Consider the following 27,295-nt stretch of genomic DNA (forward strand, 5'->3'; position numbering starts at 1 on the left):
GGCATTGTCAGTGCCGTGGACACCACTACCAGCGCTCAGAACTGTATATACATTTTTCCTCCACTCAATAAGCCACCATTGTGACTAGACCATGACTGATAGGACAGTCCCGCTGAATGTGATGTAAATGGTCACATCGATAACACTTCCTCGGCTGTTGTAACTCCATAGAGCGGGATCAGACTGATCCACTTGGCTACTTTGGCTGTGACACCTGTGGTTGATTCTCCCATTTCCATGTGGCATTCTTCCTCTGCCTAAAAGAATCCTTTCTCTGTGGTCAATGTGGGAGTAACTCTCTTGGCACATTTGGTCTCCTACATGGCCGATTAACGGCATACTCATCGGCAAGACCTACGGCTTGCTTGGGGATGCCAGTGTCCTATCAGTCACTCATTCCCTTATTTCAGGAGCCAATTTTAAGAATAGTTGTTCCAATATGAATAAGTCCTGAATCTCTTCTATGGAGGGAATCCATTTCCCCTCCAGCCATTGGGTCCGTAACTGGCTATTGAATTTCTTGTGGGAGCTGCCTCCCATTTTGCTAAGCACCCAGAGCTTCAACCTATAGGTCTCCAGCGTAACTGCAGATTGGGCTAATAAAACATACCATACCTCCTCTATTGCTAGTATGCTGCTGGACATTGCACCTGTTTTGCTTCCAGGGCCCATCCAGTTAGGCTTGGACCCTAGGACTTTCATTAAGAGTTGGCACATCACATTATCCCATATGGGGTCACTTGTAAACTAGCTTCACCGAATCTGAATTCCTCACAGACAACCACAATGGCATCTGCAGATCTACCTTTTATCATTTCCTTTCTTGAACCTTAGGATTAGGTCCCAGGATCATAAACATAGTTTCCATCTGTTCGATTTGAATCATGAGAGATTGCCCTGAATTTGCCCTGCTCCCAGACACCTTCCAACACCCATTCACCATCTCCAAAATATCCTCAGCCTTCTCCTCGGATTGATTTTCCAGGTGCCCTCGCTCCCAGTGAAGCAACTTGCCCACCAACACCTCCTTAGTACCTCTTTTTGTAATCCTGTTCCAGGCCAGCTATCTCCCATGTGCCATTCCTTAGTAACATTGTTGGCCACAGGTGTCTGTGCCCCGATTTCATATTCATTCCCATTGCCTTCTTCTAGGCTTGGCCCGAACTAGGTGATCCCATTGCTGGCAGCAATAGTTAGGACACAGTGTCCTAGTGGCTTCTTGGGAATCACCTAGGCAAACTGTGCAACCAAATTCAGCTTTATTTAAGAATTCGACAGTACAGGTTATGCAGATGATACAGTCTGCCTAAGCATAATATCAGTTGGAATAAACTGTTGTTGCCACATTGAAATAATTGGCATATTTTACCATAACTCAAATTAACAGCAAAATAATAGTAATAATGAAACTGTGGCTGGATCACTTATAAATAACTTATTTTTGTCAGGATCACGTAAAAATTATTTATTGTAGAAATTTGTTTCAATTAGTGGTGCAGGCGACGGGATTGGTTAGAGGTGCCAAAGGCTGGATTATCTCCTGCCAGGGTATCTGTAAATCTGTATAAAAAGTTCACTGTTTGACCATGTATATATCATTATTCCATCTGTTCTTCTGGAGATCACTAGTACCTTAAACTAGTGTATGTGGCTGTCCTTATTAGGACTTACTTCCTGAGGTAATAAACAACACTGCTTCAAGAACCTGCTTTGACAACTGCTTTCTTGCTGTAATTCCTGTGACCTCAGATTAGACCAATCTAATTGGTTATCCGGCAATTCGGAGGTTTGTATCCAGCATCCAGTACCAACGCTTTGCCCACTACCTGCAGCTCTGGCCAATGTGATAGGCCAGGGGGGAAACCATCCACAGCAACCATGATCTGAAGATAAGAGACCAGGGGTACCAGCCCAGTTGTACCAGAAAGGGGATACACTCGTAGCGTCAGTTACCCAGAAGAAACCCGGTACTGGATGCCGATAAGGAGACCAGTGGTAGCAGCAAAAGTTACCCAGAAGGAAGTGTTCTAGGTGCCACTCAGGTGGCAGGAGCAAAAAGTCCCTCCTACTATGGTTAGAGGGCGCATTTGGTATAAAGAATGGGGATTGTGGCAAGGCATGCCCAGCCTGTCCCCAGCAAAACAACAGACAGGATAGCATGTGAGGTCTTTGCCTTGCCCTAAATTTGAGGACAGTGTTGGGAATATTGATGAGCACCTGCAGGTATTTGAAAGGACCTGGAGGCTACATGCTGTACTCAGAGAGGAATGGGTTAAGCATTTCGTGCTCACACCGGAAAAGACGTGCAGTGGAGTCCTACCGTGGGGTGCCCTAAGAGGACTGTGCAGACTATGATATAGTAAAAAGGGCACACCTTAAACGGTACACTAATACCCCAGAGACTTATCATCAGAAGTTCCAGGACCTTGCCTAGAACCTCCACACCACCCATGAGGAGTTTGCCAACCTGCTGCGGGAGTCGGCCAGGAAGTGGGTGCGTGGACTGGTGCCCAGACCTTGGAGGAGGTAATATACTTAATGTGCCAAGAGCAGTTTCACTGCAGGTGCGCACCGGAGGTGAAAGAATAGGTGCTGGACAGGAAACCAGCCACCTTGGGAGCAGCTGTCCAGCTGGTGGATGAGTATGTGACTGTTAGGCCACACTGGCAGAAGTGCCTGGTTAACAGCCAGCCCCAAAGTACTGTACAATCAGGGGGACACCCCCCTTCTACTCAACCCTAAAAGCCAATATTTAACCCTCCGGGTACTATTCACCAGCCACCGCCCCGCCCTGTCCTTGGGAAGTATCAGAGGCCACCGAAGCCCAGGCTGGAGAAGAAGTGCTACAGCTGCGAGAGAACCGATCACCCAAGGATGGACGGTCCCAAAGCCCCAGCACCCCAGTCTCGTGCCCCTAATCTGAGTCCGGGGGCCCGGATGACTTGCTTAACTGGCGAAGGTGAGCCAGTAGAGAGTGTATTCACCCCTGCCAAACCAATGGACTGTGGCATGTCTGACGGTGACTCAGCAGAGCGAGTCATCTGTATGTTGAAAAGACCCCCCAAAAATATGTGGAGAAACCTGCAGCCGGTCCAAGTGGGACCCCTGGAGGGAGAAGGACTTAGAGACTCAGGGGCCTCAATTATATAGTGAGCCCCCATTTAATTGATCCTGCTGCAGTATTGCAGGGTCACACTGTCAAAGTTACTGTAGTAGATTGACTAGAGAAGGAAGTGCCTGTAGCAAGGGTGTATCTGGACTGGGGAGATGACCAGGAGATGCAAGATGTTGTCGTTATCAATGGCCTCCAAACCGATGTGATTTTGGGCAACAATGTTAGGCGTGGAATTGTGACCACATTTCTCAACTCTATTACCCGGAGCCAACCTGCTAATCTACAGTCTTCAGGATGTACACCAGCACAACCCAGCCCAGAGGAACAGACCACAGCTGCTAGACCACAGCCATCATCAGCAACCACAGCTTCAGCCAGCCCAGAGGAAAAGACTCAGACTGCTATGTCTTCAGGAAGCAGCCAGCTCTTTGCCTCTGGAAAGACTACGTACACTACCAATGCAGAGGATGTTGTCTCTGGCCAATCTGATTTTGTAGGGGTGCCCGGTGATGCTCTTGCCCCTAGCAGTATGTAAGCTTCTTCGGTGAGTATAACTGATGACAGTGACCTCCCTTTGACTGGCCCTACTTTGACTGACCCTAGTAACCCCAACATAGATCCCCCTGCAGAGTGCCCCGACTTAGACGATAGTTATGGCCGCAGGAAAGAGTTCAGGGCAGCTCAGATCTCTGATCCCTCGCTGGAATGCATAAGGCGCCATGCTGGCAGCAGCCTTCCAAGGATGGATGTAGGGAGTGTGACTTGGCATAAAAGGTTGTTTTTCCATATAGCTGGGAAGGTAGATGGGGATAGACCAGTCCGGGAACAAGTACAACTGGTCTAAGACAACTCTGTTTTGCGTAGATTACTGCTGGTTGAACGAGGTGACCGTGTCTGATGTCATCCCCTGCCCTGCATTAACACTCTGTTAGATGAGTTAGCTGGGGCAAAGTATATTTCCACCTTTGACTGGAGCAAGGCGTATTGGCAGATATCATAGATCCCAGAGGCTGAAGAACGGTTGGTGTTCATCACCTCATTTGGCTTGTTTGAGTTTAAGTTCATGCCATTTGGGATGAAGAACGCGCCAGCCAGCTTCCAATGCTTGGTTGATTACCTGCTGAAAAGGTGTAAAAACATTGCTCAAACTTACTTGGATGACATTGCCATTTTCAGTAAATCCTAGGAGGACCATCTGAAACTTGTAGGGCAAGTGTTGGAGAAAATTCAGTGGGCCGGTCTGACCATCAGAGCAGACAAGTGTCAAATGAGGATGTCTGAGGTACAGTACCTGGGGCATCATGTAGGGGGAGGTACGTTTAAGCCAGAACCAGCTAAACTAGAGGCTAGCCCTGGCCCACGACCCAAAAACCAGTACTGGCCTTCTTAGGGACCACAGGGTACTACAGACATTTTGGCCCAGAATTTAGTACTGTAGCGAAGCCCCTGACTGATCTCACTAAAAAGAAACTCCCTGCTTGTGAGCTGGCATTTCAGTCGTTAAAGGAAGCCCTGGTTCGTGCTCCAGTACTGTTGGCGCGCAACTATGAAAAGGACTTTATTGTGCAAACTGATGTGGCACAGTATGGGTTGGGAGCAGTACTTAGCTAGGTGGGGCAAGATGGGCAGGAGCAAACTGTGGCCTATTTAAAAAGAAAACTGCTGAACACGGAGGTGGGGTATGCCACGATCAATAAAGAATGTTTGCCAATTGTTTGGGCAGTGAAGAAACTTCACCCTTATTTGTACAGACGACACTTTACTGTGGTGACTGACTAAAATCCTTTAAAGTGGCTACAACACACCTAAGAGGAGAATGGCATAGTTTTGAGGTGGATCCTTGCACCTCAAATTTATGATTTTTATATCATTCACAAGCAAGGAAAGGCTCACAGCAATACGGATGGACTATCGCAGCAGGAAGCGCCGGATCCTCCAGGTCACCTCTGATAACCCTAGGATACTGCAGGACTTGGGGCTAAATCGTGGTGACATGACCAACTGGTTGCCCGCATGGACAAGAGGGGGAGTAGTGTGGCTGGATCACTTATAAATAATTTATTTGTGGCTGGATCACATAGAAATAATTTATGGTAGAAATTTATTTCAATTAGTGGTGCAGGTGCCAATTTATATAAGTGCAAATGTACTTGTCTTTTCATATTGGAATGTGGGGAAATGTATTGATTTCTGAGACAGTATGTCATGTTTGGGTTTTGCAACAGTATAGAGTCAGGTAATTTCATGTTTATTAGACATTTTCATCGCTGAGTTACCTAAACGTCTGTTGATCCTGAAAGACAGAAGGAGGTAATTATACTTGCTGGTAGACTACCTATGCAAGTGATCACAGATGAATGTGAGTTTTGCAAGTTAAATTGTGTTCAAAGCAAGATTATAGCAATGTTATATCCTGATGGTAAACATTCAATTTAAAACCTCAGACGGTGTGGTGCCACTAGCAGCAATGTAAAAATGTGTTAAACGCCTCCAGGCTGCTTTATGGGCAGGCTGCATGAAGCACCTGGGTAAGCTAGAGGGGCAGGAGGCTGGATTACCTCCTGCCAGGGTATCTGTGTAAATCTGTATAAAAAGCAGACTGTTTGACCATGTATGTAACATTACTCCATCTGTACTTCTGGAGACCACTAGTACCTTAAACTAGTGCATGTAACTGTCCTTTTTAGGACTTCCTGAGCTAATAAACATCACTGCTTAAGGAACCTGCTTTGATGCCTTCTTACCTGCTGTAATTCCTATGATCACAGACTAGACCAAATCTACTCCGTTATCCGGCTGTTCTGAGATTGGGAAACTGCACAACAAACAGGGTGGCATAGGAGGCCCATTTAGGATTTCCTCTCCTCCTTTCTTACGCAAAAACATTCCCTCCACCATGGCTACAATACATTCCCAATACACAAGTATAACACATTATCGAAATCAGTACATTTGCAATAATATAAAGTTATTTATAAGTGATCCAGCCACACTCACTCACTACTACCAGTCTCTTCCACTTCACTTCCACATCCCCATACACCTTCTACCTCCCCCGTATTTACTATCATATCTCCATCACTCCCTCCTCTCTCCAGAATAATACACTGTCTCTCTACTACCTGCCTCCAATTCCTGATCCCTATACACCTTCTATAATCCCCATATTGACTACTCGCTCCATCGCTCCCTACGCTTTCCATCCTCTCTCTCTACTAGCTGTCTCCACTTCCTGATCCCTATACACCTTCTATAATCCCCATATTGACTACTCGCTCCATCGCTCCCTACGCTTTCCATCCTCTCTCTCTACTACCTGTCTCCACTTCCTGATCCCTATACACCTTCTATAATCCCCATATTGACTACTCGCTCCATCGCTCCCTACGCTTTCCATTCTCTCTCTCTACTACCTGTCTCCACTTCCTGATCCCTATACACCTTCTATAATCCCCATATTGACTACTCGCTCCATCGCTCCCTACGCTTTCCATTCTCTCTCTCTACTACCTGTCTCCACTTCCTGATCCCTATACACCTTCTATAATCCCCATATTGACTATCATATCTCTCTCCCTCCTCTCTCCAGCCTAATATACTCTCTCCCCTACTAATAGACTCTTCATTTTTTGATCCCTATACACCGTCTACTGTATTTAAAGTTAGGAGTAAATCCAGGTTTTGGATGCTATTCCCCACATCGGCGAGCCATGATGTGTTTCAGGGGGTCGGGGAGGAATATAAAATGTGGGGATAATTTTAGAATTAGCTGTTGAGGGAGTGGGCTCTCTAGTTCAATTGTATGTCACAAATAACTCTGCTCAGCATTGCACTACATGGAAAAGCAGCGAGCATTTTCCGTGATACAAGGCAGGTAAAAATTGCTTGCACCAGTGCAATTTTGCATTCTTCAGTTCTTAAATATGGCCCCTTATCCCAACAACCCCTCTTCTCTCCAATGTACTCTCATTTGTAATTTTTTGCTTATATCCTGCTTCGCCTTTACCATTATACCCATTATCCTATGACTGCATGGGGCTGGGTGAATTTTCAGGCACCTTCACTTATAGCGTGCTGAGCAGCAGGCAGATCATACATCCACTGGTTTCCCCTTTCATGATGTTGTGTGGCCCTCTCATTGTCTAATCATGGTGACATTTCCAGCCCAATACATATTTCCCATTCTCTCAGCCGTCTCTCTTCCACCTCCCAAATCTTTCTTCCATCACCGCCTCTATTCCCAGCAGTTCCTCGTTCTCTCCTGTTCCCTCTATCCCCCTCAATCTCCCTCACATTCACTAATTATAAGTTTGCTACTATAATTGTCGGATTCCGTACTATAAACAGAAGGAACAGTTTAATTAAATAAATGATCCTTTTCATTATGATGACGGGAAGCGGAGTGGAACGGAGGTCTGTAGGCGGTAGTCTGGGGCAGCTAGGTAGCTGGGTGCACTCAGCCTCGTCTTACCTCTGTCTTCTATCTCTCGCAGGTTTCTCGATGTCAGTCTCCAGGAGAGGCGGTCACGGCTCCCAGCCCTGTGTCCGGGTCAGAGATGGAACGTAACAGAGCGGCAATTTCTCCCGTCACACAACTGTCTCTAGTCGCTGCATCTTCCATGTCCGCTGTTTTCTGGGCCTAGACCTAGTTCAGATTCTAGGACTGGGGGATCAGCTCCATCCTCCAGTCATGTATATCATGTTTTTCTTAACACTACAACCCAAAAACATTTCCCCGTCTGTTTAATAAACAAATTACATTTATGACCCAAAATATATTTTTTAATTCTATTTTTCTCCCTTCCGGATTATATAACTTTTTTGTAGTTTTCATTTCAATGCCCTTCATCCTTAAATTCAACCCTTTGCATAAAATTATTTTTTTCTATTTAATTCCCATTTTGTTTCCCGCTGTTTTATTTTTTCCCCGTCACATCCACGCACTCCCACTCCTTTCTTGTACATTGTAAGCTCCGCTTGTGGCCCCAGGATATCCCAAGAGCCCATCGCCTCTGACCTGCATTCTCCCCCATGGCGCCAGATCTTCGAGCCCCATTTATGCTCTGGCTCCTGGCCGCGTGCCCTGCGGCCGGACAGAAAGGCGATGAGAAGTATCCCGTAGTGAACACCAACTATGGAAAACTGCGTGGCGTGAAGAAAGATCTGAACAATGACATCCTGGGCCCTGTTGTACACTATTTGGGGGTGCCCTATGCCACCCCTCCTATAGGAGAGCGCAGGTTTCAGCCTCCGGAGGCGCCGGCTTCTTGGACAGAGACGAGGAATGCCACAACTTTTGCTCCTGTTTGTCCACAAAACCTACATGGAATGTTACCTGGGATCATGCTCCCTTTATGGTTCACTGAGAACATGGAGGTGGTGGCAGGATACGTACAAAACCAGAGTGAAGATTGTCTGTACCTCAACATCTACGTCCCCCTGGAAAATGGTGAGACTGTGTAGCAGTGATGTGCACACTGCTAGTGAACACTCTGCACTTAATAGTGATAACACTGGGTGTCTGCACACTGATAGTGAACACACTGCTATTTATAGTGATAACACTGTATGCACACTGCTAGTGAACACTCTGCACTTAATAGTGATAACACTGGGTGTCTGCACACTGATAGTGAACACACTGCTATTTATAGTGATAACACTATGCACACTGCTAGTGAACACTCTGCACTTAATAGTGATATCACTGGGTGTCTGCACACTGATAGTGAACACACTACTGTTTATAGAGATGACACTGGGTGTCTGCACACTGATAGTGAACACACTACTGTTTATAGAGATGACACTGGGTGTCTGCACACTGATAGTGAACACACTGCTGTTTATAGTGATAACACTGGGTGTCTGCACACTGATAGTAAACACACTGCTGTTTATAGTGATGATACTGGGTGTCTGCACACTGATAGTGAACATACTGCAGTTTATTGTGATGATACTGAGTGTCTGCACACTGATAGTGAACACACTGCTGTTTATAGTGATAACACTGGGTGTCTGCACACTGATAGTGAACACACTGCTGTTTATTGTGATGATACTGAGTGTCTGCACACTGATAGTGAACACACTGCTGTTTATAGTGATAACACTGGGTGTCTGCACACTGATAGTGAACACACTGCTGTTTATAGTGATAACACTGGGTGTCTGCACACTGATAGTAAACACACTGCTGTTTATAGTGATGATACTGGGTGTCTGCACACTGTTAGTGAACACACTGCTGTTTATTGTGATGATACTGAGTGTCTGCACACTGATAGTGAACACACTGCTGTTTATAGTGATAACATTGTCTGCACACTGATAGTGAACTCGCAACTTTTTATAGAGATAACAATGCACACTGGTAGTTAACTCACTGTTGTTTATTGTGATGATACTGAGTGTCTGCACACTGATAGTGAACATGCCGCTGCTTATAGTAATAACACTGACTGCACACTGTTAGTGAATACTCTCCAATAAATAATGATGGTACTGAGTGTCTGCACACTGATAGTGAACTCAATACTGTTTATAGTGATAACATTCTCTGCACACTGTTAGTGAACTCACTGTTGTTTATTGTGATGATACTGAGTGTCTGCACACTGACAGTGAACATGCTGCTGCTTATAGTAATAACACTGACTGCACACTGTTAGTGAACACTCTCCAATAAATAATGATGGTACTGAGTGTCTGCACACTGATAGTGAACTCACTGCTGTTTATAGTGATAACTTTGTCTGCACACTGATAGTGAACTCACTACTGTTTATAGTGATAACACTGTCTGCACACTGATAGTGAACTCACTACTGTTTATAGTGATAACACTGTCTGCACACTGATAGTGATCACACTGCTGTTTATAGTGAAAACATTGTGTGCACACTGGTGGTTAACTCACTACTGTTTATAGTAATAACACTGACTGCACTATGATAGTGAACTCACTGCTGTTTATAGTGATAACACTGACTGCACACTGGTAGTTAACGCATTACTGTTTCTAGTAATAATATTGTCTGCACACTGATAGTGAACATGCTGCTGCTTATAGTAATAACACTGACTGCACACTGTTAGTGAACACTCTCCAATAAATAATGATGGTACTGAGTGTCTGCACACTGATAGTGATCACACTGCTGTTTATAGTGATAACATTGTCTGCACACTGGTAGCTAACTCACTGCTGCTTATAGTGATAACATTGTCTGCACACTGATAGTGAACTCACTACTGTTTATAGTGATAACATTGTCTGCACACTGATAGTGAACTCACTACTGTTTATAGCGATAACACTGTCTGCACACTGATAGTTAACTCACTACTGTTTATAGTAATAACACTGACTGCACTATGATAGTGAACTCACTGCTGTTTATAGTTATAACACTGACTGAACACTGGTAGTTAACGCATTACTGTTTCTAGTAATAATATTGTCTGCACACTGATAGTGCACTCACTACTGTTAATAGTAATAACATTTTCTGCACACTGATAGTGAACTCACAACTGTTTATAGTAATAACATTGTCTGCACACTGGTAGTTAACTCACTACTGTTTGTAGTGATAATATTGTCTGCACACTGTTAGTGAACTCACTGCTGTTTATAGGGATAACATTGTCTGCTCACTGATAGTGAGCTCACTACAGTTTATAGTGATAACATTTTCTGCACACTGATAGTGAACTCACACCTGTTTATAGTGATAACATTGTCTGCTTACTGATAGTGATCACACTGCTGTTTATAGTGATATCATTGTCTGCACACTGATAGTGAACTCACTTCTGTTTATAGTGATAACATTGTCTGCACACTTATAATGAACTCACTACTGTTTATAATGATAACATTGTCTGCACACTGATAATGAACTCACTACTGTTTATAGTGATAACACTGTCTGCACACTGGTAGTTAACTCACTGCTGTTTATAGTGATAACACTGACTGCACACTGGTAGTGATCACACTACCGTTTATAGTGATAACATTGTCTGCACACTGGTAGTGAACTCACTACTGTTTATAGTGATAACATTGTCTGCACACTGATAGTGAACTCACTACTGTTTATAGTGATATAATTTTCTTCACACTGATAGTGAACTCACTACTGTTTTTAGTGATAATATTGTCTGCACACTGACAGTGAACTCACTGCTGTTTATAGGGGTAACATTGTCTGCTCACTGAGAGTGAACTCACTACTGTTTATACTGATAACATTTTCTACACACTGATAGTGAACTCACAACTGTGTATAGGGATAACATTGTCTGCTCACTGAGAGTGAACTCACTACTGTTTATACTGATAACATTTTCTGCACACTGATAGTGAACTCACAATTGTTTATAGTGATATCATTGTATGCACAGGGATAGTGATCACACTACTGATAATAGTAATAACATTGTCTGCAAACTGATAGTGATCTCACTACTGTTTATAGTGATAACATTGTCTGCACACTGATAGTGCACTCACTTCTGTTTATGGTGATAACATTGTCTGCACACTGATAGTGAACTCACTACTGTTTATAGTGATATCATTTCTGTACACTGATAGTGAACTCACAACTGTTTGTAGTGATAACATTGTCTACACACTGATAGTGAAATCATTACTGTTTATATTGATAACATTTTCTACACACTGATAGTGAACTCACTGCTGCTTATAGTGATAACATTGTCTGCACACTGGTAGTTAACTCACTACTGGCTATAGTGATAAAAATGTCTGCACACTGATAGTGAACTCACTACCGTTTATAGTGATAACACTGTCTGCACACTGATAGAAAATCCACTTCTGATCGAGGTGATGTTGTGTGTCTGTGCTCTCATAGTAAATGCATTACCTCTTCTAGTAATAATATGGAGTGTCTGCACACTGATAGTGATCACACTGTATAATAATACTGAGTATACACTGATAGTGATCACACTGTATAATAATACTGAGTATACACTGATAATGATCACACTGTATAATAATACAGAGTATACACTGATAATGATCACACTGTATAATAATACTGAGTATACACTGATAGTGATCACACTGTATAATAATACTGAGTATACACTGATAGTGATCACACTGTATAATAATACTGAGTATACACTGATAGTGATCACACTGTATAATAATACTGAGTATACACTGATAATGATCACACTGTATAATAATACTGAGTATACACTGATAATGATCACACTGTATAATAATACTGAGTATACACTGATCATGATCACACTGTATAATAATACTGAGTATACACTGATAATGATCACACTGCTCTGTATAATAATACTGAGTATACACTGATAATGATCACACTGTATAATAATACTGAGTATACACTGATAATGATCACACTGTATAATAATACTGAGTATACACTGATAGTGATCACACTGTATAATAATACTGAGTATACACTGATAATGATCACACTGTATAATAATACTGAGTATACACTGATAATGATCACACTGTATAATAATACTGAGTATACACTGATAATGATCACACTGTATAATAATACTGGGTATACACTGATAATGATCACACTGTATAATAATACTGAGTATACACTGATAATGATCACACTGTATAATAATACTGAGTATACACTGATAATGATCACACTGTATAATAATACTGGGTATACACTGATAATGATCACACTGTATAATAATACTGAGTATACACTGATAATGATCACACTGTATAATAATACTGAGTATACACTGATAATGATCACACTGTATAATAATACTGAGTATACACTGATAATGATCACACTGCTCTGTATAATAATACTGAGTATACACTGATAATGATCACATCTGCGCTGTATTCTGTCTCTGGTGAGACATGTGACCTGCGCTATATCCAGTTTTGGTGACCTACGCTGTATTGATATAGCTGGTGAGGTCTGTATGTCACATGTCATGTGTCAGTTTATATCACCCATCAATAATAAGAGGATATTATCATGATCTCATGGATTAATGGAGTGCATACGTCCCCAGACACACAGACATCTGAAACATAAACAGTTATTTTCAGGACCCATTTCAGGCTGTGAATGGTAAATAAACAGGAGATTGTAAACCCTCCCCCCCCCATTAGCTACTGGGAACTTATTGGTTACCTTGTACTTTAGCAATGGAGCTAGTTCCTAGTAATATGGTGCCTCATGCCTCAGTCATATCACTATTTTAAAGGATGATGGTGTCTCATACCTCTGTCATGTCGCTTGTTCCTTAGAAAAGGGTGCCTCAAATCACATATGGCTAGTTTCTAGAAATAAGGTGCCTCATACCTCAGTCATATCACTAATTCCTAGATATTGGGAAAATTATTCCTCTTACAATTAATGGGACTTCATAGGGTGCCTTGTACCTGGCCCTAGTGCACTACCTTTCTCCCCCTGTATAGCACACCCTGTCATCTAATACCTCTTTTCCTCTGTATAGCGCCTCCTGTCCTCTAATACCTCTCTTCCCCTGTATAGCGCCTCCTGTCCTCTAATACCTCTCTTCCCCTGTATAGCGCCTCCTGTCCTCTAATACCTCTCTTCCCCTGTATAGCGCCTCCTGTCCTCTAATACCTCTCTTCCTCTGTAAAGCGCCTCCTGTCCTCTAATACCTCTCTTCCCCTGTATAGAGCCTCCTGTCCTCTAATACCTCTCTTCCCCTGTATAGCGCCTCCTGTCCTCTAATACCTCTCTTCCCCTGTATAGCACACCCTGTCCTCTAATACCTTTCTCCCCCTGTATAGCACACCCTGTCCTCTAATACCTCTCTTCCTCTGTATAGCGCCTCCTGTCCTCTAATACCTCTCTTCCCCTGTATAGCACCTCCTATCCTCTAATACCTCTCTTCCCTTGTATAGCGCCTCCTGTCCTCTAATACCTCTCTTCCTCTGTATAGCGCCTCCTATCCTCTAATACCTCTCTTCCCCTGTATAGCACACCCCGTCCTCTAATACCTCTCTCCCCCTGTATAGCACACCCTGTCCTCTAATACCTCTCTCCCCCTGTATAGCGCCTCCTGTCCTCTAATACCTCTCTTCCTCTGTATAGCGCCTCCTGTCCTCTAATACCTCTCTTCCCCTGTATAGCGCCTCCTGTCCTCTAATACCTCTCTTCCTCTGTATAGCGCCTCCTGTCCTCTAATACCTCTCTCCCCCTGTATAGCGCCTCCTGTCCTCTAATACCTCTCTTCCCCTGTATAGCGCCTCCTGTCCTCTAATACCTCTCTTCCCCTGTATAGCGCCTCCCGTCCTCTAATACCTCTCTTCCCCTGTATAGCGCCTCCCGTCCTCTAATACCTCTCTTCCCCTGTATAGCGCCTCCTGTCCTCTAATACCTCTCTTCCCCTATATACCGCCTCCTGTCCTCTAATACCTCTCTTCCCCTGTATACCGCCTCCTGTCCTCTAATACCTCTCTTCCTCTGTAAAGCGCCTCCTGTCCTCTAATACCTCTTTTCCTCTGTATAGCACCTCATGTCCTCTAATACCTCTCTTCCCCTGTATAGCGCCTCCTGTCCTCTAATACCTCTCTTCCCCTGTATAGCACCTCCCGTCCTCTAATACCTTTCTCCCCTGTATAGCGCCTCCTGTCCTCTAATACCTCTCTTCCCCTGTATAGCGCCTCCCGTCCTCTAATACCTCTCTTCCCCTGTATAGCGCCTCCTGTCCTCTAATACCTCTCTTCCCCTGTATAGCGCCTCCTGTCCTCTAATACCTCTCTTCCTCTGTAAAGCGCCTCCTGTCCTCTAATACCTCTCTTCCCCTGTATAGAGCCTCCTGTCCTCTAATACCTCTCTTCCTCTGTATAGCGCCTCCTGTCCTCTAATACCTCTCTTCCCCTGTATAGCACACCCTGTCCTCTAATACCTTTCTCCCCCTGTATAGCACACCCTGTCCTCTAATACCTCTCTTCCTCTGTATAGCGCCTCCTGTCCTCTAATACCTCTCTTCCCCTGTATAGCACCTCCTATCCTCTAATACCTCTCTTCCCCTGTATAGCGCCTCCTGTCCTCTAATACCTCTCTTCCTCTGTATAGCGCCTCCTGTCCTCTAATACCTCTCTTCCCCTGTATAGCACACCCCGTCCTCTAATACCTCTCTCCCCCTGTATAGCACACCCTGTCCTCTAATACCTCTCTCCCCCTGTATAGCGCCTCCTGTCCTCTAATACCTCTCTTCCTCTGTATAGCGCCTCCTGTCCTCTAATACCTCTCTTCCCCTGTATAGCGCCTCCTGTCCTCTAATACCTCTCTTCCTCTGTATAGCGCCTCCTGTCCTCTAATACCTCTCTCCCCCTGTATAGCGCCTCCTGTCCTCTAATACCTCTCTTCCCCTGTATAGCGCCTCCTGTCCTCTAATACCTCTCTTCCCCTGTATAGCGCCTCCCGTCCTCTAATACCTCTCTTCCCCTGTATAGCGCCTCCCGTCCTCTAATACCTCTCTTCCCCTGTATAGCGCCTCCTGTCCTCTAATACCTCTCTTCCCCTCTATACCGCCTCCTGTCCTCTAATACCTCTCTTCCCCTGTATACCGCCTCCTGTCCTCTAATACCTCTCTTCCTCTGTGAAGCGCCTCCTGTTCTCTAATACCTCTTTTCCTCTGTATAGCACCTCATGTCCTCTAATACCTCTCTTCCCCTGTATAGCGCCTCCTGTCCTCTAATACCTCTCTTCCCCTGTATAGCACCTCCCGTCCTCTAATACCTTTCTCCCCTGTATAGCGCCTCCTGTCCTCTAATACCTCTCTTCCCCTGTATAGCGCCTCCCGTCCTCTAATACCTCTCTTCCCCTGTATAGCGCCTCCTGTCCTCTAATACCTCTCTTCCTCTGTATAGCGCCTCCTGTCCTCTAATACCTCTCTTCCCCTGTATAGCGTCACCTATCCTCTAATACCTCTCTTCCTCTGTATAGCGCTGCCTGTCCTCTAATACCTCTCTTCTCCTGTATAGTGCCTCCCGTCCTCTAATATCTCTCTTCCACTGTATAACGACTCCCGTCCTCTAATACCTCTCTTCCCCTGTATAGCGCCTCCTGTCCTCTAATACCTCTCTTCCCCTGTAAAGCGCCTGCTGTACTCTAATACCTTTCTCCCCCTGTATAGCGCCTCCTGTCCTCTAATACCTCTCTTCCCCTATATACCGCCTCCTGTCCTCTAATACCTCTCTTCCCCTGTATACCGCCTCCTGTCCTCTAATACCTCTCTTCCTCTGTAAAGCGCCTCCTGTCCTCTAATACCTCTTTTCCTCTGTATAGCACCTCATGTCCTCTAATACCTCTCTTCCCCTGTATAGCGCCCCCTGTCCTCTAATACCTCTCTTCCCCTGTATAGCACCTCCCGTCCTCTAATACCTTTCTCCCCTGTATAGCGCCTCCTGTCCTCTAATACCTCTCTTCCCCTGTATAGTGCCTCCCGTCCTCTAATACCTCTCTTCCCCTGTATAGCGCCTCCTGTCCTCTAATACCTCTCTTCCTCTGTATAGCGCCTCCTGTCCTCTAATACCTCTCTTCCCCTGTATAGCGTCACCTGTCCTCTAATACCTCTCTTCCTCTGTATAGCGCCGCCTGTCCTCTAATACCTCTCTTCTCCTGTATAGTGCCTCCCGTCCTCTAATATCTCTCTTCCACTGTATAACGACTCCCGTCCTCTAATACCTCTCTTCCTCTGCATAGCGCCTCCTGTCCTCTAATACCTCTCTTCCCCTGTATAGCGCCTCCTGTCATCTAATACCTCTCTTCCCCTGTATAGCGCCTCATGTCCTCTAATACCTTTCTCCCCCTGTATAGCGCCTCCTGTCCTCTAATACCTCTCTTCCTCTGTATAGCGCCTCCTGTCCTCTAATACCTCTCTTCCCCTGTATAGCGCCTCCCGTCCTCTAATACCTCTCTTCCCCTGTATAGCGCCTCCTGTCATCTAATACCTCTCTTCCTCTGTATAACGACTCCCGTCCTCTAATATCTCTATTACTCTGTATAGTGCCTCCTGTCCTCTAATACCTCTCTTCCTCTGTATAGCGCCTCCTGTCCTCTAATACCTCTCTTCCTCTGTATAGCGCCTCCTGTCCTCTAATATTTCTATTACTCTGTATAGCGCCTCCTGTCCTCTAATACCTCTCTTCCCCTGTATAATGACTCCTGTCCTCTAATACCTCTCTTCCCCTGTATAATGACTCCCGTCCTCTAATACCTCTCTTCCTCTGTATAACGACTCCCGTCCTCTAATACCTCTCTTCCTCTGTATAACGACTCCAGTCCTCTAATACCTCTCTTCCTCTGTATAACGCCTCCTGTCCTCTAATACCTCTCTTCCCCTGTATAATGACTCCTGTCCTCTAATACCTCTCTTCCTCTATATAATGACTCCCGTCCTCTAATACCTCTCTTCCTCTGTATAACGACTCCCGTCCTCTAATACCTCTTTTCCTCTGTATAACGCCTCCTGTCCTCTAATACCTCTCTTCCCCTGTATAATGACTCCCGTCCTCTAATACCTCTCTTCCTCTGTATAACGACTCCTGTCCTCTAATACCTCTCTTCCTCTGTATAACGACTCCAGTCATCTAATACCTCTCTTCCTCTGTATAGCGCCTCCTGTCCTCTAATACCTCTCTTCCTCTGTATAGCGCCTCCTGTCCTCTAATACCTCTCTTCCCCTGTATAATGACTCCCGTCCTCTAATACCTCTCTTCCTCTGTATAGCGCCTCCTGTCCTCTAATACCTCTCTTCCTCTGTATAGCGCCTCCTGTCCTCTAATACCTCTCTTCCCCTGTATAGCACCTCCTATCCTCTAATACCTCTCTTCCCCTGTATAGCGCCTCCTGTCCTCTAATACCTCTCTTCCTCTGTATAGCGCCTCCTGTCCTCTAATACCTCTCTTCCCCTGTATAGCACACCCCGTCCTCTAATACCTCTCTCCCCCTGTATAGCACACCCTGTCCTCTAATACCTCTCTCCCCCTGTATAGCGCCTCCTGTCCTCTAATACCTCTCTTCCTCTGTATAGCGCCTCCTGTCCTCTAATACCTCTCTTCCCCTGTATAGCGCCTCCTGTCCTCTAATACCTCTCTTCCTCTGTATAGCGCCTCCTGTCCTCTAATACCTCTCTCCCCCTGTATAGCGCCTCCTGTCCTCTAATACCTCTCTTCCCCTGTATAGCGCCTCCCGTCCTCTAATACCTCTCTTCCCCTGTATAGCGCCTCCTGTCCTCTAATACCTCTCTTCCCCTGTATAGCGCCTCCCGTCCTCTAATACCTCTCTTCCCCTGTATAGCGCCTCCTGTCCTCTAATACCTCTCTTCCCCTATATACCGCCTCCTGTCCTCTAATACCTCTCTTCCCCTGTATACCGCCTCCTGTCCTCTAATACCTCTCTTCCTCTGTAAAGCGCCTCCTGTCCTCTAATACCTCTTTTCCTCTGTATAGCACCTCATGTCCTCTAATACCTCTCTTCCCCTGTATAGCGCCTCCTGTCCTCTAATACCTCTCTTCCCCTGTATAGCACCTCCCGTCCTCTAATACCTTTCTCCCCTGTATAGCGCCTCCTGTCCTCTAATACCTCTCTTCCCCTGTATAGCGCCTCCCGTCCTCTAATACCTCTCTTCCCCTGTATAGCGCCTCCTGTCCTCTAATACCTCTCTTCCTCTGTATAGCGCCTCCTGTCCTCTAATACCTCTCTTCCCCTGTATAGCGTCACCTATCCTCTAATACCTCTCTTCCTCTGTATAGCGCTGCCTGTCCTCTAATACCTCTCTTCTCCTGTATAGTGTCTCCCGTCCTCTAATATCTCTCTTCCACTGTATAACGACTCCCGTCCTCTAATACCTCTCTTCCCCTGTATAGCGCCTCCTGTCCTCTAATACCTCTCTTCCCCTGTAAAGCGCCTGCTGTACTCTAATACCTTTCTCCCCCTGTATAGCGCCTCCTGTCCTCTAATACCTCTCTTCCCCTATATACCGCCTCCTGTCCTCTAATACCTCTCTTCCCCTGTATACCGCCTCCTGTCCTCTAATACCTCTCTTCCTCTGTAAAGCGCCTCCTGTCCTCTAATACCTCTTTTCCTCTGTATAGCACCTCATGTCCTCTAATACCTCTCTTCCCCTGTATAGCGCCCCCTGTCCTCTAATACCTCTCTTCCCCTGTATAGCACCTCCCGTCCTCTAATACCTTTCTCCCCTGTATAGCGCCTCCTGTCCTCTAATACCTCTCTTCCCCTGTATAGTGCCTCCTGTCCTCTAATACCTCTCTTCCCCTGTATAGCGCCTCCTGTCCTCTAATACCTCTCTTCCTCTGTATAGCGCCTCCTGTCCTCTAATACCTCTCTTCCCCTGTATAGCGTCACCTGTCCTCTAATACCTCTCTTCCTCTGTATAGCGCCGCCTGTCCTCTAATACCTCTCTTCTCCTGTATAGTGCCTCCCGTCCTCTAATATCTCTCTTCCACTGTATAACGACTCCCGTCCTCTAATACCTCTCTTCCTCTGTATAGCGCCTCCTGTCCTCTAATACCTCTCTTCCCCTGTATAGCGCCTCCTGTCATCTAATACCTCTCTTCCCCTGTATAGCGCCTCATGTCCTCTAATACCTTTCTCCCCCTGTATAGCGCCTCCTGTCCTCTAATACCTCTCTTCCTCTGTATAGCGCCTCCTGTCCTCTAATACCTCTCTTCCCCTGTATAGCGCCTCCCGTCCTCTAATACCTCTCTTCCCCTGTATAGCGCCTCCTGTCATCTAATACCTCTCTTCCTCTGTATAACGACTCCCGTCCTCTAATATCTCTATTACTCTGTATAGTGCCTCCTGTCCTCTAATACCTCTCTTCCTCTGTATAGCGCCTCCTGTCCTCTAATACCTCTCTTCCTCTGTATAGCGCCTCCTGTCCTCTAATATTTCTATTACTCTGTATAGCGCCTCCTGTCCTCTAATACCTCTCTTCCTCTGTATAGCGCCTCCTGTCCTCTAATACCTCTCTTCCCCTGTATAATGACTCCCGTCCTCTAATACCTCTCTTCCTCTGTATAACGACTCCCGTCCTCTAATACCTCTCTTCCTCTGTATAACGACTCCAGTCCTCTAATACCTCTCTTCCTCTGTATAACGCCTCCTGTCCTCTAATACCTCTCTTCCCCTGTATAATGACTCCTGTCCTCTAATACCTCTCTTCCTCTATATAATGACTCCCGTCCTCTAATACCTCTCTTCCTCTGTATAACGACTCCCGTCCTCTAATACCTCTTTTCCTCTGTATAACGCCTCCTGTCCTCTAATACCTCTCTTCCCCTGTATAATGACTCCCGTCCTCTAATACCTCTCTTCCTCTGTATAACGACTCCTGTCCTCTAATACCTCTCTTCCTCTGTATAACGACTCCAGTCCTCTAATACCTCTCTTCCTCTGTATAGCGCCTCCTGTCCTCTAATACCTCTCTTCCTCTGTATAGCGCCTCCTGTCCTCTAATACCTCTCTTCCCCTGTATAATGACTCCCGTCCTCTAATACCTCTCTTCCTCTGTATAGCGCCTCCTGTCCTCTAATACCTCTCTTCCTCTGTATAGCGCCTCCTGTCCTCTAATACCTCTCTTCCCCTGTATAATGACTCCCGTCCTCTAATACCTCTCTTCCTCTGTATAACGACTCCCGTCCTCTAATACCTCTCTTCCTCTGTATAACGACTCCAGTCCTCTAATACCTCTCTTCCTCTGTATAACGACTCCCGTCCTCTAATACCTCTCTTCTTCTGTATAACGACTCCAGTCCTCTAATACCTCTTTTCCTCTGTATAACGCCTCCTGTCCTCTAATACCTCTCTTCCTCTGTATAACGACTCCCGTCCTCTAATACCTCTCTTCCTCTGTATAATGACTCCCGTCCTCTTATAACTCTCTTCCTCTGTATAGCGCCTCCCGTCCTCTAATACCTCTCTTCCCCTGTACAGCGCCTGTTGTCCTCTAAAACCTCTCTTCCCCTGTATAACGACTCCCGTCCTCTAATACCTCTCTTCCTCTGTATAACGACTCCAGTCCTCTAATACCTCTCTTCCTCTGTATAACGACTCCCGTCCTCTAATACCTCTCTTCCTCTGTATAACGACTCCAGTCCTCTAATACCTCTTTTCCTCTGTATAACGCCTCCTGTCCTCTAATACCTCTCTTCCTCTGTATAACGACTCCCGTCCTCTAATACCTCTCTTCCTCTGTATAATGACTCCCGTCCTCTTATAACTCTCTTCCTCTGTATAGCGCCTCCCGTCCTCTAATACCTCTCTTCCCCTGTATAGCGCCTGTTGTCCTCTAAAACCTCTCTTCCCCTGTATAACGACTCCCGTCCTCTAATACCTCTCTTCCCCTGTATAGCACCTCCTGTCCTCTAATACCTCTCTTCCTCTGTATAACGACTCCCGTCCTCTAATACCTCTCTTCCCCTGTATAGCGCCTCCTGTCCTCTAATACCTCTCTTCCCCTGTATAGCGCCTCCTGTCCTCTAATACCTCTCTTCCTCTGTATAGAGCCTCCCGTCCTCTAATACCTCTCATCCCCTGTATAGCGCCTCCTGTCCTCTAATACCTCTCTTCCTCTGTATAACGACTCCCGTCCTCTAATACCTCTCTTCCTCTGTATAACGACTCCTGTCATCCAATACCTCTCTTCCTCTGTATAGCGCCTCCTGTCCTCTAATACCTCTCTTCCCCTGTATAGAGCCTCCTGTCCTCTAATATCTCTTTTCCACTGTATAACGACTCCCGTCCTCTAATACCTCTCTTCCCCTGTATAGCGCCTCCTGTCCTCTAATACCTCTCTTCCTCTGTATAGCGCCTTCTAGTCCTCTAATACCTCTTTTCCTCTGTATAACGCCTCCTGTCCTCTAATACCTCTCTTCCTCTGTATAACGACTCCCGTCCTCTAATACCTCTCTTCCTCTGTATAATGACTCCCGTCCTCCTATACCTCTCTTCCTCTGTATAGCGCCTCCCGTCCTCTAATACCTCTCTTCCCCTGTATAGCGCCTGTTGTCCTCTAAAACCTCTCTTCCCCTGTATAACGACTCCCGTCCTCTAATACCTCTCTTCCCCTGTATAGCACCTCCTGTCCTCTAATACCTCTCTTCCTCTGTATAACGACCCCCGTCCTCTAATACCTCTCTTCCCCTGTATAGCGCCTCCTGTCCTCTAATACCTCTCTTCCCCTGTATAGCGCCTCCTGTCCTCTAATACCTCTCTTCCTCTGTGTAGAGCCTCCCGTCCTCTAATACCTCTCATCCCCTGTATAGCGCCTCCTGTCCTCTAATACCTCTCTTCCCCTGTATAGCGCCTCCTGTCCTCTAATACCTCTCTTCCTCTGTGTAGAGCCTCCCGTCCTCTAATACCTCTCATCCCCTGTATAGCGCCTCCTGTCCTCTAATACCTCTCTTCCTCTGTATAACGACTCCCGTCCTCTAATACCTCTCTTCCTCTGTATAACGACTCCTGTCATCTAATACCTCTCTTCCTCTGTATAGCGCCTCCTGTCCTCTAATACCTCTCTTCCCCTGTATAGAGCCTCCTGTCCTCTAATATCTCTTTTCCTCTGTATAACGACTCCCGTCCTCTAATACCTCTCTTCCCCTGTATAGCGCCTCCTGTCCTCTAATACCTCTCTTCCTCTGTATAGCGCCTCCTGTCCTCTAAAACCTCTCTTCCTCTGTATAACGACCCCAGTCCTCTAATACCTCTCTTCCCCTGTATAGCGCCTCCTGTCCTCTAATACCTCTCTTCCTCTGTATAATGACTCCCGTCCTCTAATACCTCTCTTCCTCTGTATAACGACTCCTGTCATCTAATACCTCTCTTCCCCTGTATAGCGCCTCCTGTCCTCTAATACCTCTCTTCCTCTGTATAATGACTCCTGTCCTCTAATACCTCTCTTCCTCTGTATAACGACTCCTGTCATCTAATACCTCTCTTCCTCTGTATAGCGCCTCCCGTCCTCTAATACCTCTCTTCCCCTGTATAGCGCCTCCCGTCCTCTAATACCTCTCTTCCTCTGTATAACGACTCCCGTCCTCTAATACCTCTCTTCCTCTGTATAGCGCCTCCCGTCCTCTAATACCTCTCTTCCTCTGTATAGCGCCTCCTGTCCTCTAATACCTCTCTTCCTCTGTATAACGACTCCCGTCCTCTAATACCTCTCTTCCTCTGTATAACGACTCCCGTCCTCTAATACCTCTCTTCCTCTGTATAGCGCCTCCCGTCCTCTAATACCTCTCTTCCTCTGTATAGCGCCTCCTATCCTCTAATACCTCTCTTCCTCTGTATAACGACTCCCGTCCTCTAATACCTCTCTTCCTCTGTATAACGACTCCCATCCTCTAATACCTCTCTTCCTCTGTATAGCGCCTCCTGTCCTCTAATACCTCTCTTCCCCTGTATAACGACTCCCGTCCTCTAATACCTCTCTTCCTCTGTATAACGACTACCGTCCTCTAATACCTCTCTTCCTCTGTATAGCGCCTCCCGTCCTCTAATATCTCTCTTCCTCTGTATAGCGGCTTCTGTCCTCTAATACCTCTCTTCCCCTGTATAGCGCCTTCTGTCCTCTAATATCTCTCTTCCTCTGTATAGCGCCTTCTGTCCTCTAATACCTCTCTTCCCCTGTATAACGACTCCCGTCCTCTAATACCTCTCTTCCTCTGTATAGCGCCTCCCGTCCTCTAATATCTCTCTTCCTCTGTATAACGACTCCTGTCATCTAATACCTCTCTTCCCCTGTATAGCGCCACCTGTCCTCTAATACCTTTCTTCCTCTGTATAGCGCATCCCGTCCTCTAATATCTCTCTTCCTCTGTATAGCGCCCTCTGTCCTCTAATACCTCTCTTCCTCTGTATAGCGCCTCCTATCATCTAATACCTCTCTTCCTCTGTATAACGACTCCTGTCATCTAATACCTCTCTTCCTCTGTATAGCGCCTCCTGTCCTCTAATACCTCTCTTCCCTTGTATAACGCCTCCCGTCCTCTAATACCTCTCTTCCTCTGTATAACGACTCCCGTCCTCTAATACCTCTCTTCCTCTGTATAACGACTCCCGTCCTCTAATACCTCTCTTCCACTGTATAACGACTCCTGTCATCTAATACCTCTCTTCCTCTGTATAGAGCCTCCCGTCCTCTAATACCTCTCTTCCCTTGTGTAACGACTCCCGTCCTCTAATACCTCTTTTCCTCTGTATAACGACTCCCGTCCTCTAATACCTCTCTTCCCCTGTATAACGACTCCCGTCCTTTAATACCTCTCTTCCTCTGTATAACGACTCCCGTCCTCTAATACCTCTCTTCCTCTGTATAGCGCCTCCCGTCCTCTAATACCTCTCTTCCTCTGTATAGCGCCTCCTATCCTTTAATACCTCTCTTCCTCTGTATAACGACTCCTGTCATCTAATACCTCTTTTCCCCTGTATAGCGCCACCTGTCCTCTAATACCTCTCTTCCTCTGTATAGCGCCTCCCGTCCTCTAATATCTCTCTTCCTCTGTATAGCGCCCTCTGTCCTCTAATACCTCTCTTCCTCTGTATAACGACTCCCGTCCTCTAATACCTCTCTTCCTCTGTATAGCGCCTCCCGTCCTATAATATCTCTCTTCCTCTGTATAACGACTCCTGTCATCTAATACCTCTTTTCCCCTGTATAGCGCCACCTGTCCTCTAATACCTCTCTTCCTCTGTATAGCGCCTCCCGTCCTCTAATATCTCTCTTCCTCTGTATAGCGCCCTCTGTCCTCTAATACCTCTCTTCCTCTGTATAGCTCCTCCTGTCATCTAATACCTCTCTTCCTCTGTATAACGACTCCTGTCATCTAATACCTCTTTTCCTCTGTATAGAGCCTCCCGTCCTCTAATACCTCTCTTCCTCTGTATTGCGCCTCCTGTCCTCTAATACCTCTCTTCCTCTGTATAACGACTGCCGTCCTCTAATACCTCTCTTCCACTGTATAACGACTCCTGTCATCTAATACCTCTCTTCCTCTGTATAGAGCCTCCCGTCCTCTAATACCTCTCTTCCTCTGTATTGCGCCTCCTGTCCTCTAATACCTCTCTTCCCTTGTGTAACGACTCCCGTCCTCTAATACCTCTTTATCTCTGTATAACGACTCCCTTCCTCTAATACCTCTCTTCCCCTGTATAACGACTCCAGTCCTCTAATACCTCTTTTCCTCTGTATAACGACTCCCGTCCTCTAATACCTCTCTTCCCCTGTATAACGACTCCCGTCCTCTAATACCTCTCTTCCTCTGTATAGCACCTCCTGTCCTCTAATACCTCTCTTCCCTTGTATAACGACTCCCGTCCTCTAATACCTCTCTTCCCCTGTATAACGACTCCCGTCCTCTAATATCTCTCTTCCTCTGTATAGCGCCTTCTGTCCTCTAATACCTCTCTTCCCCTGTATAGCGCCTTCTGTCCTCTAATATCTCTCTTCCTCTGTATAGCGCCTTCTGTCCTCTAATACCTCTCTTCCCCTGTATAACGACTCCCGTCCTCTAATACCTCTCTCCCCCTGTATAGCGCCTCCCGTCCTCTAATATCTCTCTTCCTCTGTATACCGACTCCTGTCATCTAATACCTCTTTTCCCCTGTATAGCGCCTTCTTTCCTCTAATATCTCTCTTCCCCTGTATAGCGCCACCTGTCCTCTAATACCTCTCTTCCCCTGTATAGCGCCTCCTGTCATCTAATACCTCTTTTCCTCTGTATAGAGCCTCCCGTCCTCTAATACCTCTCTTCCTCTGTATAGCGCCACCTGTCCTCTAATACCTCTCTTCCTCTGTATAGCGCCTCCCGTCCTCTAATATATCTCTACCTCTGTATAGCACCTTCTGTCCTCTAATACCTCTCTTCCTCTGTATAGCGCCTCCTGTCATCTAATACCTCTTTTCCTCTGTATAGAGCCTCCCGTCCTCTAATACCTCTCTTCCTCTGTATAGCGCCTCCTGTCCTCTAATACCTCTCTTCCCCTGTATAACGACTGCCGTCCTCTAATACCTCTCTTCCTCTGTATAGCGCCTCCCGTCCTCTAATATCTCTCTTCCTCTGTATAACGACTCCTGTCATCTAATACCTCTTTTCCCCTGTATAGCGCCTTCTGTCCTCTAATATCTCTCTTCCCCTGTATAGCGCCACCTGTCCTCTAATACCTCTCTTCCTCTGTATAGCGCCTCCCGTCCTCTAATATCTCTCTACCTCTGTATAGCACCTTCTGTCCTCTAATACCTCTTTTCCTCTGTATAGCGCCTCCTGTCATCTAATACCTCTTTTCCTCTGTATAGAGCCTCCCGTCCTCTAATACCTCTCTTCCTCTGTATAGCGCCTCCTGTCCTCTAATACCTCTCTTCCCTTGTATAACGACTCCCGTCCTCTAATACCTCTCTTCCACTGTATAACGACTCCCGTCCTCTAATACCTCTCTTCCACTGTATAACGACTCCCGTCCTCTAATACCTCTCTTCCTCTGTATAGAGCCTCCCGTCCTCAAATACCTCTCTTACCTTGTGTAACGATTACCGTCCTCTAATACCTCTCTTCCTCTGTATAACGACTCCCGTCCTCTAATACCTCTCTTCCCCTGTATAACGACTCCCGTCCTCTAATACCTCTCTTCCTCTGTATTACGACTCCCGTCCTCTAATACCTCTCTTCCTCTGTGTAACGACTCCCGTCCTCTAATACCTCTCTTCCTCTGTATAACGACTCCCGTCCTCTAATACCTCTCTTCCCCTGTATAACGACTCCCGTCCTCTAATACCTATCTACCTCTGTATAACGACTCCCGTCCTCTAATACCTCTCTTCCTCTGTATAGCGCCTCCTGTCCTCTAATACCTCTCTTCCCCTGTATAACGACTCCCGTCCTCTAATACCTCTCTTCCTCTGTATAGCGCCTCCCGTCATCTAATACCTCTTTTCCCCTGTATAGCGCCTTCTGTCCTCTAATATCTCTCTTCCCCTGTATAGCTCCACCTGTCCTCTAATACCTCTCTTCCTCTGTATAGCGCCTCCTGTCCTCTAATACCTCTCTTCCTCTGTATAACGACTCCTGTCATCTAATAGCTCTTTTCCTCTGTATAGAGCCTCCCGTCC

At 46.1% G+C, this 27,295-nt stretch overlaps 1 protein-coding gene across 5 annotated transcripts in view; it reads left to right on the forward strand.

Moving 5' to 3' along the window:
- NLGN2 (neuroligin 2) overlaps positions 1-27,295 on the forward strand; it is a 133,705-nt gene that overhangs the window by 19,313 nt on the left and 87,097 nt on the right. For all 5 annotated transcript variants that reach the window (XM_075206154.1, XM_075206149.1, XM_075206153.1 and 2 more), the window contains exon 2: positions 7,609-8,564. In XM_075206154.1, coding sequence (XP_075062255.1) covers positions 8,147-8,564 — 418 coding nt within the window. In that variant the 5' untranslated portion in view covers positions 7,609-8,146. The remainder of the gene's footprint in view (positions 1-7,608; positions 8,565-27,295) is intronic.

The sequence above is a fragment of the Mixophyes fleayi genome, chromosome 4 (genome assembly GCF_038048845.1).
Source record: "Mixophyes fleayi isolate aMixFle1 chromosome 4, aMixFle1.hap1, whole genome shotgun sequence".
Classification (NCBI taxonomy): domain Eukaryota; kingdom Metazoa; phylum Chordata; class Amphibia; order Anura; family Limnodynastidae; genus Mixophyes; species Mixophyes fleayi.